Raw genomic sequence first — 13,921 nt, forward strand, 5'->3', positions numbered from 1 at the left:
CAGCAGAAGGAGGTTGCATTAATCTTCTAAGATACAACTAAAAATAGGCACTACTAACATTTTCACTTTCTGGTGCATTTTTAGAATTTCATGAAAATGTATCAAACAGTTCTGTAATCAATTAACATTGCCATGAAACTCCCACGTTCCCACAAGATTCACTGCAGTATCAGTTATTTCTAAATTACCCAGTGTTCACAGGGTCTTGTGTGTGCTGCAAAACAGAACATCTCCTCCCTTCCATACGCTGAGCTTCATTTTGATTTGAATTCCGGTAGATTTCAGAAAAATAGTATTTGATAGAATATAAGATCTTGTCATTATTTGTATTTTCTGTTTCCAGCATTCAGGATATGAATGAATGCAAGAGATAAGCTATTACTTTTATTTATTTCATGTTGCTTTTATACATATTATGCTACCATTTCTGAACAATAGAAAAGTACTCAAAGGAAAAACAGCTTCAAGTCACAATGTACTGCATAAACTCCTGCAGCTTAAAGCCTAGCTTGCATTCAGTTGTGGTACACGCAGCAGAGCCAAACTTCTTAATCACTTCCCCGTAATTCGCAGCATGAAAAATCAAACTTTTATGAGAACTAGAACAAGAAATTCAAACCTGGACTACTTTAACCTTAGAACTCTAATGTAGGTTTGACATCCTAAAGACTTATAAGCTCTCCCCCTACCCTCATGGGAAATTTGAGGTGGTCACTGATCATTCTGATTTTGAATCAAACTTATAGTTTCCCTTAAGGTAGAAGTATTACATTCCGAAATTTAAAAGTATTTTTTCCAAAAATGACACTGACCACCTTAACATTTCTTTGGGGAGCAAAAGGGGAGCGAACAGACATTCTGCCAAATCTGCTTTGCAAAGCCCTAAGGCTAATATAAGCCAGGTTGGTGTTGTCTTGTTCCACCTCAAAATAATGACAGTCGTTCATTAACTGGAGAAGTGGCAAATATGTCAAAGTGACAGTAGAGACAATGAAAAGCAAACAGAGTCCTGAAAGCAAGAGAAATGGAAAAACCACAAAAAAGGCAACAACAGGATGCCAAAGAAGAGAACAAGAAGTATACAGAGTAATATGATGCGGCTGCCAGCTTTTGTCCAAAAAAATTGTGATCATTACATTGAGAGGCAGTAGCCCCTCCATCATTAAGGTTGCCAGTAATTTCCATTATAAAGCTCCATTTTAGCAATCCTTATATGGCTTAGAAAATTGGGTTAACCTGAAAATTGACATATTTACTGGAAAGGCAGAGGAGAATATTTCTGCAAGCTCTTAAGAGCAGTTTGATCAATTTTCTTGAGTTACTCATCTCTACCACTTGAGCTAAAAATAATAACTCCATTAGCAGATAATAGTGGGTTGTTATCATTTGTGCACCAAGCCACCAGAGGGTGCTAAGACACAGTTTCCCAGTAGATAGTTTGCTAGATAGTAGCACAAAACTGGGAATCATGGTTCCTGGGTTCTGTTCTCGGTTTTGGGGGTAGGGGGAAGTATGGTTCTTCCACTAGTCCAAAGGATATTTTGATTGTGGGAAACAGCGTTTGTGAAGCATATGCCTATGAAGCATGGTTCTCAGCAGGGTATGGGACATTCAGAGAATAATGAGTAAGCATGTAATGAATTCATCTACATGTACAAATAGTCATTCCCAAATTTTATAACAAATCTTGTCTACACACAAAAGCTGTACTGCTTTAACTATACCAGTACAGTTAAAGTGGATCAATCCCCCTAGTGAGGACGTAGTTATATGATATAAAGGTGTCTTATAGCAGTATATCTTAATCCTCTTCCAGTATGGTAGAACTATATTGGTATGCAGGGTTTGTGCCAGTATAACTACATTAGTAAAAGAAGAAAATCACATGTATAACTGCCATATTGGTGTGCAGACCAAGCCTTAGTCAAATCTGGATAGATTTTCACAGTGATAGCAAATAGCACCTCTCTGCCCTCAGGACAAATTCCCTGGCAAATTTCAAGTTTCTCCTCCAAATTATCTGAAAATAGTGTATCATTGGCAAACCTACCTATTTTTCAGTAGCTTTATTCTCAGAAATAGATTAACTATTCGGCACAAACTTTCTGAACAAAATTAACCTGAGGCAGAGTCAGACCAAGCATGTTTTCCCAAGTAAGTAAAACAAATAACATTAGACTGGTTAATAGAAAGATCTGATACTACAGTACCTTAGTAAAAATTGTGGACATAGCAATAAAAACACCTTTCTGCCCTTGTGAAAGGCAGTAAAAGAAGGACTATCAATGAGGTCTTGGATCTCAAAGACTTTCCTACTAGCTAAAGTTATGGTCAATAGAAAGACCACCTTCAAAAAAAGATATGGGAGAGAAAAATCACTTCGTGGTTCAACGAAAGCACCCAAAGGCCTAGTGAGAACCAAATTCCATAGTCATGTCCCTTGTTAATCTGTGGGTACCAATGTATCAATAGGCCTGACTTCCAACACCTGACCCGCACCGAAAAAAAAGAGAGCTGAGATTGGAAAAAATAAAAATATCAGTTCTTTGGAGAGACCTAGCAGACCTGGATATTCCAGATGATGTGCCCATGCCAGAGCTGTCAGGTTAAACTGTGATTTGCCCCACCAAAAGAAAGGCATGTGTCAGCAAACTGGATCCCCATCTATTCTAAAGCAAAACCTTACATGTTTGGTATTGAGGCTGGTCACAGAGAAAAGCCTATTTGGATTAGCTAATTTGGCCAGGATCAAGTTCCTCACAGAGTTCTTAATGGTCTTGTGTGTGGTTGGTACTACTGTGAATCACGTCTTTGCTCACACTAATCAGATGCACCACTAATGGGGACACTGTTCCAAATGCACCATTCTCACAGACAAACCATTGTAACAGGGGAAACAGAGATCCCTTGCTACCCCAAAACCAAGACAAAGTCCAAGGAAACACATTTCTGTGCTGGGATTCTAAGGGCATGTCTATACTACTAAATTAGGTAAAATTTATAGAAGTCAGTTTTTTTTAGAAAAAGGAGTCCTCTTAACTCCTCCACAGCTAAGCAGCTTGGCATGAAACAGCTGCAGAACTGTTCTGTTCCCAGGGCCAGTAGTAGCAGTTGGGACCTCTGCATGCTCCCTGTGTGGAAAGTTTAGGCCTTTGGAGCTGCAAAGTGGCAGATTCGTTGGCTCAGCTTCAGCACTTCCCCAGCACTGCAGCTCACAGACACAGCAGACGAGGACTCCACAGTAGCGTCTAGCAGTGCCAACCAAAATCAGGGCCCCACTGTGGTAAGCAGTAAGAAAGAGTCAGAGACAGTCCCTGCACCAGACAGACAGACAAGACACCAAGGGAGGAAGGGGAAACAGAGGGGAAGTGACTTGCCAAAGTGACACAGCCAGTCAGTGGTAGAGCCAGGAACAGAATCCATGTCTCTTGACAATCAGGGGAGTGCCCTGTCCACTAGGCCACGCTGCCTGCTCCACAGCACACAACAGCTGCAGACTCCTCTTGCACTGCCCTCCACAGCCTGTTAAACCGAGCCTTAGCAGTTCCTTTCCATTTGTGGAGGCACTCAGACCCTGTGGTGATGAGTGTATTCTGAAAACCTGACTCAATGGGGGAAAGACAGCACTTTGCCCACAGCAAGGCCATCACACAAATACCATTGTCATACCTGGGAAATTGTCTCTTGGCTGTTTGTTTCCAGAAACAAGTTGTTCAGGAGCAGACACCAATGGGATCAGCTGTTTAGATCTTTCTTTATTTGCTACAAAATGTTCCTTTGTCACTATTTCTTCTACTGAGCTGCTACAACAGTCACTCTTCAAATCAGTGATTCTGTTCTCTGGACTTAATCTTTCATGTAACAGGGAGTTGAGCTGAGCAGGTTTTTTGCTTTCTACTAAATTACTATTGCCATTATGTGGATTGCTTTCTATCTCTAAGCAATGAGTTCTTCCATTCTCAGATGATACACTGGATGTGACTGGCATTTTCTCACCCATCTGGAGATATGTCTTCCCATCTATTTTGTCAGACTTATTTAAGCACCGTATATCACTATTAGTTTGTACTACATAGCTGTCTGTCATATTACTGCTCTGTGCTGCCTGTCTGCATGAATGTGGGTCAGAAACTGAAAAGCTCTTTGTGGGCTGGGAAGATTTCTGCTGTGTACTGAAATCTTCAATGCTTGAGATGGCTGACATTTGGCGGCCCATAAAGATTGTTGCTGGATGATACAATCCTCTTGACGTGGCTGTCGTGGTGTTAATTCCTGCCTGTCTTGCAACCGGCAGCATCTGAAAAATAGAGGTTGAGATGGCTTAAGAATGAATTTCATGTAGTAAATGGCGTTTCTTAAAGGTTCTGTGTTAGTCTTTGAAGAGCAAATGTTCTATATAATTTAAATATTTTTCTGTCGTATTATGCTAGTCCACATATAAAACATTCTCTTTGTCCATTTATTTTATAAAACTAAAATAAGATTGAATGACCCAATTCCTGCAAGATATTGAGTGCCTTGTACCAGGTACTAAGCACCCTCCACTTCCAGGGAAGCCAAAAGGAGATTAAGTCTGTCAGGACTTCATAGGAGGCAAACAACACCTTGCAGGATCCAGACCAAAGGTAGCTATGCCAAGAGAGAAATATTGGCAAACAAATATGAAGCCTATATTTAGAAAAAATGGACAATGCTAATGTTGCCATTAGGTTTGTTAACTGCTGAACTACAAGAACAAGAAAACAGCTTTAACTGCTATTAAGAGTCTTCATGGCATTTCACTTAATGTACAGTATCTTGCATGGAAGGGTAAGAACATTCTGTCAAATGGCATATTAAACAAAGCTTATGTCAATTATAGTAGTTTAACATTCTGGGCAATCATTTATTCTCTATAGTTTTACACACAGAAAGCCCATGAATTGGAAGCCCAACTGCCCAATTTCACTTTTTGTAAAAGAATGTTTATGAAAGGTTCTGGAGTGATAGCCTAGAAACTGAAGTCTGCTATCCAGAAAGCAAGTACTCCATATACAGGTGTGATCCAACATCCTCCATATTCTTTTCCAACTCGCTTGAATCTTCGTCTGGAGGATCTACCTTCAGTTTGGTGGTTGCAGGAGGGAAGTTAGTCATGTACTCTTCATAACAGCAAAATCACAGCAATGAAAGGTAGAGTGCAAACTATTTTTGAAGTGTTTCTTTCACAAAGAAATGGCTACTTTTTTTTATATACAGTTGCTTTTATACAAAAGTTAAAATGCACTGAAATGTATCCGTGATTCAGAAAAGCAGCATGTGTTAAGGCATAAGCCAAATGCTAACTACCTGGGGCTAAGAAGAAGTTTACCATCACACCATTGGGCCACCTTTTTCTGATTCTGAAAGATCTTTTGACCTGACTGAATGAGAAGGATGCAGATACCACCTCCACTCCTACAGCCGAACCCTACACAACACCTTGGATGTAAGTTTTAAGATTCCTGATACTCCATCCCTTCTGTGACATTTTATTCTCTCTCACACCTATCCTTCTTTGGGCTTCTGTCTAATCAACTTTTAAATTAGCCGAGCTCCATATCATCACTATGATCAGCACAGCAGGCTAAAGAAGTGTAAGCAACCTTACCCCAGTATGAAGAAGGACCAAACCCAAACTGGGGAATTGAGGTGGGTACAGATGTTAAAGCACACCTGTTGAAGACTGACCTGACTATGCGCTATAGCTTGCTTGCATCACATCCACAAAGTAAGCATTAGGGAGAGAGAAGTCTTTTTTCTTTCATTGCTGCCCTTTTCTCCCTCTTGTATGTCTGTCTCAATAGCAGGAACAACAACAGTTGTGCCAAAAATCCACCAGTGAATCAATTCTTTCTTCTCACTAAGAAAGTCTTCTGGTAGCCGCAGGAGACACTTCCTCTGAAGGACTTGGCTGAACTTAAATGAAAAATTTTCCAAAACGAACGACCACTTAATTTCTAAATTTCAAGTACTTTAAAGTTTGTTTTGGTTTTCTATGTGTGCTTAATAAATGTAACAGATTTCTATGGAATGGTTACTAGAAGAAGTAGAAGGCCAGTGTCAGTATAAACAGATCTTGAACCAAAATTAGCTGATTAATGTTATAATAGTAAGGGAAGGATTCTAATAACATCTTAACACACTTGAGCATGACAACACAACAGAATCCCGCAGACTGCGCCATTGTTGCATCCTCCATCCTTTTTCAGTGGGTGGTCTTATTTGTCACACAGGTTCAGCTACTACCTCTCTGTGGAAGGGTCTTAAATTTACCTAGTCTGGTAATGTGACAAAACTTCACAGAACAGCTCATTTTTTTACACAAACAAAAGAAAATCCAATAACTCCATAAACTAAGTTATTCGCAGAAAGATTCAGAGTATGTTACTCAGATTAAGCTTACAATTTATTTCATCACTATTACTTTGGGTTCCTCTTTATTATCCTTTGGGTCTGATTTTCTGCTCTCATATTTATCCAGCAAATGTTTTATGGATTTAGTGGCTTCTGGATTTAGTGTTCCAAAACAGAATTTATCAGAATTTATCAGCTCTGCATGTTATAGCAAAAGTTGCCTTGCTAGCAAACTCCTTTTTGATTGAAAGAATCTCTCTTCATCTGCTTTGAATTTTAGAATTTGAAAGATAAGGATTGGTCCCTGTGTAGTTTTTCACCAAGCAGCAAAATAAAAGAAGGGAAAAGGAGGTACATTTTGTGGGGGAAAGTGGGAAGAGAGTTAGCTAAAATTATAAAATCAGTTCTAGAATCTCACACAGCTCTCATTGGCAGCTAAGACACATTTGAAGTCAAATCTCCACAGGGAAACATCAAATGAATTTATCCATTATGCCCTCTCAATTGCCATCTTTTCTGTTTGTTTTACCCAGGTATTTCCTCTCATTCTCCACAATACACACACAAAATATTGCCCTTCTTAAAGCACTTTTCTTTAACAAGAAAAAAATGTTTACTTTCCAAATGCATCAAACTTCAGCTACTTTGCAATGAGGACACAGTCTCACCTGGAGCGTTCAGCTGACATTGTACTAGATGAGACACCTGAGATACAGCTCAGGCCAAACTTCTCATCACTAGATCACTACAGGTCAGCGTTAATTCCCAGTGAACCATTCCAGGGGAGGTGGCAGCATGAAGCTTCATTGGTCAGCACTAAGTCCTATTATTCAGCATGAATGCCCAGCAGTCCAGAATCTCATTGTGCCTAGTTTGATTCCTTGATGTCCTCTGATATTTGGCACTACAGCAACCTAGATCAGGGATCTGGAGAACCTAGAGTTTTATTCAGTATAGTTTCTGTGCTTTGAAGGTTAGAAGCTTCCATATTCTGTGCTCCATTTAAGGCGTCTATGCTGGAGGCTGAGTTCCTACTCTATGTACGTCTACAAGCTCTGCCATGACTACGTATTGACTCCTCACCACAACAACAACAACAACAAAAAATAGGCAATATGTAGGTCTGTGCAGTAGGTTGCACTGGTAAACCAATTCGCTAACAGATATGAGGCAGCATTGTCATACGAGGTCTTCTGTTTTCCACAAATTAGGATGCTTCACTGCTGAGAAGTTTTTGCAAGGTTTCATTATTACAATGCCACTGTCCTGAAAAACATGGAGTTCCCGGGGTAAACAGTTTCCAAAGCATCAAAAGACCAGGGCTTTTGTGACTCAAAAAACCCCACAATGCCCTGAAGGTTGCAGAAGCCAGACTTCATGGCGCACACAGCTCAGAAACCCAGAGCTGAGAGGGATTCCTCTAGGAAAAGACCCCCGCCCCATCCCAAGCTACACAACTCCGCCAATAGATAGCTGCCACGGCACTAGAGGAGAGAGGAATTATGCTCAGAAAGTCCCAGAATTCTCATTTTTCAAGAGGGAGGATGAGGTTACTGAGGGACAAACTAACCCAGGGATGAAATTCCTGAAACATGGAGACTCAGAGTGGTTTAAAGACCTGATGCACAGAGATACAAAGGCTTGCAGAACATTGGAGTCTCAATGGAAGGTAATTTGTTCAGCACTGAGCTCCCTAAGCGCTAGGCACTGCCATCATGGTGTTTTCAATGTAAATGAGTATCTCTGGAACATTGGTACCAATCCACATCATCTATCTGTCTTCGGTGCCAGTGATTGTTGATATTTAGGCTATTTGGTGTATTAATGGTGTATTCCCCTACCTGAGCAATTCTTTTTAGGTGCTAATTCTGAGAAACTGTCCAAGATTGAGATGTCAGTAGAGGTGGTTTTGGAACAAACTGAAAATTAAACAGTAATAAGTCACCAGGGCCAGATGGTATTCACTCAAGAGTTCTGAAGGAATTCAAATATGAAACTTGCAAAATTACTAACTGTGATATGTAACCTATCATTTAAATCAGCCTCAGTACCAGATGACTGGAGGGTAGCTAATGTAATGCCAATTTTTCCAAAAAGGCTCCAGAGGCAATCCTGGCACTTACAGGCCAGTAAGCCTAACTTCAGTACCAGGCAAATTGGTTGAAACTATAATAAAGAACAGAACTATCCGACACATAGGATTAACACGATATATTGGGGAAGAGTCAATGCAGCTTTTGTAAAAGGAAATAAACAGATTAAATACAAACTAAAAAGTTTTATGTCCTACTAGAAGCCAGGGAACTTATCCTACAAAGGATACCAGGCATCTACCTCAAGTTGGATGGGCAATGAAAGCCAGAGCGACAGTAGTTGGAAACTGTTGTACAACTCCAGGAGGGAGATCCTTCATTGGATGCACTCAGACAGGAACAGACTACAGTATTTCAAGACCTCTAAAGTACCTGTAGCTGGAGCATTTTCAGAGAGGGTTGAGGAAGGGTTGACTCAGAGAACCAAAGGCTTATAGAATTTAGGGAGTTCTCATTTGATTCATACTGTAGGCACAAAACCCACAAGGGAGAATCCTGTAACAATACTTTTAAAGGAATTTAATTTCTCCCCCCAACACCATCCTTCAATCTCTCTTACTTTGGCTACCAAGGTGATGTTTTGAAAAGGACCACGCTTAATTTATGTTGCATCCCCTTCTCCTGGCATCCCCAAAGAAAGAAAACCCAAAACACAGAACATACACAAAAAAAATGGGGTTTAATCTTATGGATAGAAAAAAAAGTTTTTGTGGGCTGTTAGTTTTATTTTATTAACAAAAAAATTAGCTAAAATCATAACAAAACCCCTTCTGGGATTCCTTAACAATTAGATGTTTCCCAGCTGTGACAAAGTTCTTCCTCTATCTTGGTGGGTCCTGCGCTTGTTGGCAGATTTTCTTGCCTCAGAGATTCACCATGTGGGTTGGGGAACAGCCCAGAGACCTTCCCCTCTGGGAGAACCCACATCCAGGTCAATTGGGAGGTTTGGGGGGAACCCGGGCCCGCCCTCTACTCTGGGTTCCAGCCCAGGGCCCTGTGGACTGCAGCTGTCTATAGTGCCTCCTGTAACAGCTGCATGACAGCTACAACTCCCTGGGCTACTTCCCCATGGCCTCCTCCAAACACCTTCCTCATTCTCACCACAGGACCTTCCTCCTGGTGTCTGATAACTCTTGTGCTCCTCAGTCCTCCAGCAGCACACCCTCTCACTCTCAGCTCCTTGCCCTCTTGCTCCCAGCTCCTCACGCCCCCCCCCACACAAACTGAAGTGAGCTCCTTTTTAAAACCCAGGTGCCCTGATTAGCCTGCCTTAATTGATTCTAGAAGCTTCTTCTTAATTGGCTCCAGGTATCCTAATTAGCCTGCCTGCCTTAACTGGTTCTAGCAGGTTCCTGATTACTCTAGTGCAGCCCCTGCTCTGGTCACTCAGGGAACAGAAAACTACTCATCCAGTGACCAGTATATTTGCCCTCTACCAGACTCCTGTACCCCACTGGTCTGGGTCTGTCACACAGCATATGACAAGAGAAGCTGACATATGTTAGATTGGAACAGTTAGATAAATGCAATAGGTAAGTTGTGACATGGGCTATCTACGGGATGTTTGAAGAAAGGATGCTAAGGGCCAGACGCCTCCTCCACTTCCAGAAACAGTAGGCCCGTGATGGGAGGCTTCTCATAGCCACTCTACCCCAGAAACACCTGCCTTTGACCTCCTCCCTATCACATTAAGCACCTTTTATAGAAAGAAAAAAAATGGGAAAATAAAACACACCTATACAAATACATTGCTAAACAGACATTCAATTTAGTTACAAAAATTCTAAAATATAAACCTCTACCAGCTTGTTTCTTCTGACTCGTCAGACAACAATGCAAGAGCTTCTCAGGGCAAAGTGCTGCTAGAAAATCCAAATCTGTGTCTGTTTACAGTTAAGCCCCCCAGATGCCTTCAGTCCAGTCCTGTCAGGCTTTTGAAGTCCAAGTACTGCATGTCACCATTCACATTCTGAAGTCCAAGTACATTAACATCAAGTGCAGTTTATTCAAAAACCAAACCTATTCCTTCCAAATACCAGTTCTGACTGACTAATGTTTCTTCCTGTCCCCAAATATATATGAATATTAGACAATATTCTCTTGAAGTTTCTGCTTCCAAATGTATTCTCTCAATAAGTTCCATACACAAAGGATATACATCTTCTTCGCCTTCATGTCTTGCATTAGTATCCTTAATGATTCTCAGATACCACTTTTAAGCAAGCCAAGCATTTCAGATCCTGTTAATTGGGTGACCTCTCCTAGCTGTATTTCTCAGACTAAACAGTAAAATATGATGCTTATTTTCCCCCAACACTACAGTTTATTCAGATAAAAATAAATCATGTAAGAGCCACATATATCATTTAGGTAAAGGCAGACAGAATTAAAATCGGATGCACTGTCATTACTTGCGACAACCTGTTGTACAATTTTAATAAGGTCTTGAAAAAGATGTGGCACTTTCTCCTTGGCTTTTGTATAGAAATACTGTAATTCTACATAGGCTATGATCCTGCAGTACTCAGCCAGGCAAAATTCTCACTGAAGTCAGAGAGAGGAATGTGGGTCAGGCCCATCACTCTGTTGGAGTGCTGGTCCAAAAGGCAATAGTTGTAAGGTAAGCCATAGTATGCAACAAATCAATCAACACAATTTGCACACTAGATTTATATTCGTTTATGCTTTGGGGATTATTCATGTCACGCTCCCACAAAAAACTGAAACTGGACTTTCTGCAGGAAAAAAGTGTAGGCAAGGGCAGTGGAAGAGGTGAAATCCAAGTCCTTATCTACTTATCAGTGTGCAGTGCAGCTCCCTACAAGTTGAAGAAGCTTCTGTTGCCTGCCTCCAAAATGTATGTGGGCAATAGGGCCGTAGGCTCCAAATAGTGGCAGAGTCCATAGCCCTTCCCATCCACAATACCACCCTGTGTGCCATCTGCCTCATAGGGAAACTGTCTGTGTCACCACTCTGCTAGTGGCCTTGTCACAGCTTCACTGCAGGACTTTAGAGTGATGCTGATGGCACTGCACAAGCCCGAAGCACCAGAATGAATTTCACCTTCTTTACTTATCTGAATGAAAGAGAATTAAAGTCAACTTAAGAATGGGGAGGAAAAAGGCATGATTACACTCAAAAATAGTGCCAAATTAAAAACATTCTTGAAAATGAAATGTGATGTAAACAAGTGGGGACATTCTTCAGGTTATTTCTTGCAGAAAGATCCATAAAAAAAAAAATCAGAATTACAACCACCAACCAAAAGGATATTTTGTTTTAAGTTGCACTATGTGTTCATGTTACCCTCTTCTCAGATAAGCTAAAACCTCTCTCTAAGCATCATAACCACAGAACAATTTAAAGAAGCCATCTTTGTATTTCACAGCAAATAAACCATTTTTTCCCCCCAATTTTAACTATAATTGTAATGCAATGTAAACTGACAATTTTTGGTTCATGTTAAGCTTCCTAATATTACCCAAAATGTTTCACTATTTTGAATGGGAAAAAAAGTTTTTTGGAACCATAGCAACACTAATTTCTGGTATTTATATAACAAGTACAATAAATGAAAAAAATTCTATAGATTAAAATGTCTATCTTCTATGAAAATTATTTTCAAACCAAATGTTATTTAAAAAAAAGAAAAATTCAGCATTTGAGAACTCTAACTCTATGACTTCCTGTACATCTAAACTGAATATATGTAATTCATGCATTCTTAAAGGCCTGCTTATATAGGTCAAGGTTGCCAGATCCATTGCTTTGTATATTATAGTTTAAAGAATGCTCTAAATTCAAGGTTTTTAACTTTTTAATCTATGGGTGAAAACTTCCCATAAACTCAGATTAATGCCTGCTAATGCACTGAAGAAAGAAAAACGAAAACCTTCCTCCCACTATAAAAACAAAATAGTGTGGCCTCTGTTTCTTTTCTGATAAGAGTCTTAAATACCAAACAGTTAACTGCATAATAACATTTACTGGCAGCCAGGCAGCCTGCTTAGCAGATATATAAAGCAGGTAAAAGGAGAAAAAGTTAATTTCTTGGCTGAATGATTCCATCGGTAGCTATAGGGCAAACTAGAAAGTCTTTTAGTAAAGTAGCAGTTGATTCTTCTATCAATCTGCAGCACACATACTCTTCCAAGGAATGCATTAAATATGAAAATCATATCCCGTTATCATCTGTTTCCAGCTTTCAGCCCAGTAAGCTTTTCTTAATGAATGCTGTAGCCTAAGGGACAAGCATGCTGTTGGCTTTTCTGAATAATGGAGTGATTCTACCATTTTTGCTTATTACAATATCGACTAGCTGAGGGGGTTTCACACATAGTCACAAGTGACTACTCTTGCCAGCATGCTCCAAGTTATTACAAGATGTTTTTAGACATTTCATCTAAAAGAGCTTTACTGCTTTTAGTGAAGAAAACAGCTATGGTCTTGAACTGTATCATTTATACGGAGATAGGAGGAGGGATTAGAAGCCTGCATTACTGCAGATATAGAGCAGAATATATTTAAGTATTCCTTGTCAGTCTTTTTGTCTGTTGCTTAGATATGCAATCTTTTTTTTTTTTTGCTTCTTCTGAGAAAAGGTCAAAATGTACAAAATTATGAATATGACATATAAATCAATTACTACATTTTGTGTACTTTCATTAAGAATATTTTTCAGAGGTTAACATTGTTTTCACAATCTTTGGTATTAAAATATAAAAATAGCAGCTGACCAGAAACAAACAAATATCGGTCTTTTTCTTCAGTTTATTATGGTTCTCTTTTTACCCGGATAAAAATATTAGCACAATTTTTTCAATTAATCTACTTGATTTTGTTGTTAAAGCACTGTTTCACAATATAAATGATATGGCAAAAATTCCACACTAAAAAGGCATTTTGCAACAACCACCATTTACTGAATGGTACACCTTAGAGGAAAACACCTAAGTGTTCTTCAAGTGACAAAATATATATAGTTTTCCACTTATTTTCCATTACCTGCTCATTGTTATCTTCTTTGTCACCTTTTATTGGCATGCTATTCTTCTGAAGTGACAGCATACTTTTAATTTCTCCTTCATATTGTACCTACATATAAATAGACGCATCATATAAATGATTTATGTATTATAAAAATGTAGTCATACATGCACACACAGATCAACAAATACTTATATGGCACAATTTGTACAGTAATCAAAGAAATCAAAGGCATAAAAGTAATGAACTGGAATCTATTAAGATTTGTTATTCACAAAGATATAATCTTATCTGAGAAAAATAAAGATGTTTATAACAGCTCATAAGAAAACATCCAAAGACACCATTCCTTTCAAAATATGTTTTAATTTCCAGGAAAAACATGTTGTATGTGGTTTGTGCATCCTCCTGTGGGTTTTCATGTTTTCACTCGTTTCGTGATTCTAAAGAGTAAGAACAACTTGTGG

The 13,921-nt window shown here is 39.4% G+C and overlaps 1 protein-coding gene across 5 annotated transcripts in view; it reads right to left on the reverse strand.

Moving 5' to 3' along the window:
• KIZ (kizuna centrosomal protein) overlaps nt 1-13,921 on the reverse strand; it is a 98,189-nt gene that overhangs the window by 61,636 nt on the left and 22,632 nt on the right. For 4 of the 5 annotated variants that reach the window (XR_003369861.2, XR_003369862.1, XM_026653228.1 and 1 more), the window contains exons 4-5: nt 13,473-13,562; nt 3,670-4,297 (exon numbers count right to left, since the gene is read on the reverse strand). Coding sequence is in view for 3 of the 5 variants with exons in the window: in XM_026653228.1 (XP_026509013.1) it covers nt 3,670-4,297; nt 13,473-13,562 (718 nt within the window). In the remaining 2 variants the exon portion in view is untranslated. The remainder of the gene's footprint in view (nt 1-3,669; nt 4,298-13,472; nt 13,563-13,921) is intronic. The other variant, XM_026653229.1, reaches the window with a different exon arrangement.

Source organism: Terrapene carolina, unplaced genomic scaffold, assembly GCF_002925995.2.
Source record: "Terrapene carolina triunguis isolate 2854851 unplaced genomic scaffold, T_m_triunguis-2.0 Scaffold132, whole genome shotgun sequence".
Classification (NCBI taxonomy): domain Eukaryota; kingdom Metazoa; phylum Chordata; order Testudines; family Emydidae; genus Terrapene; species Terrapene triunguis.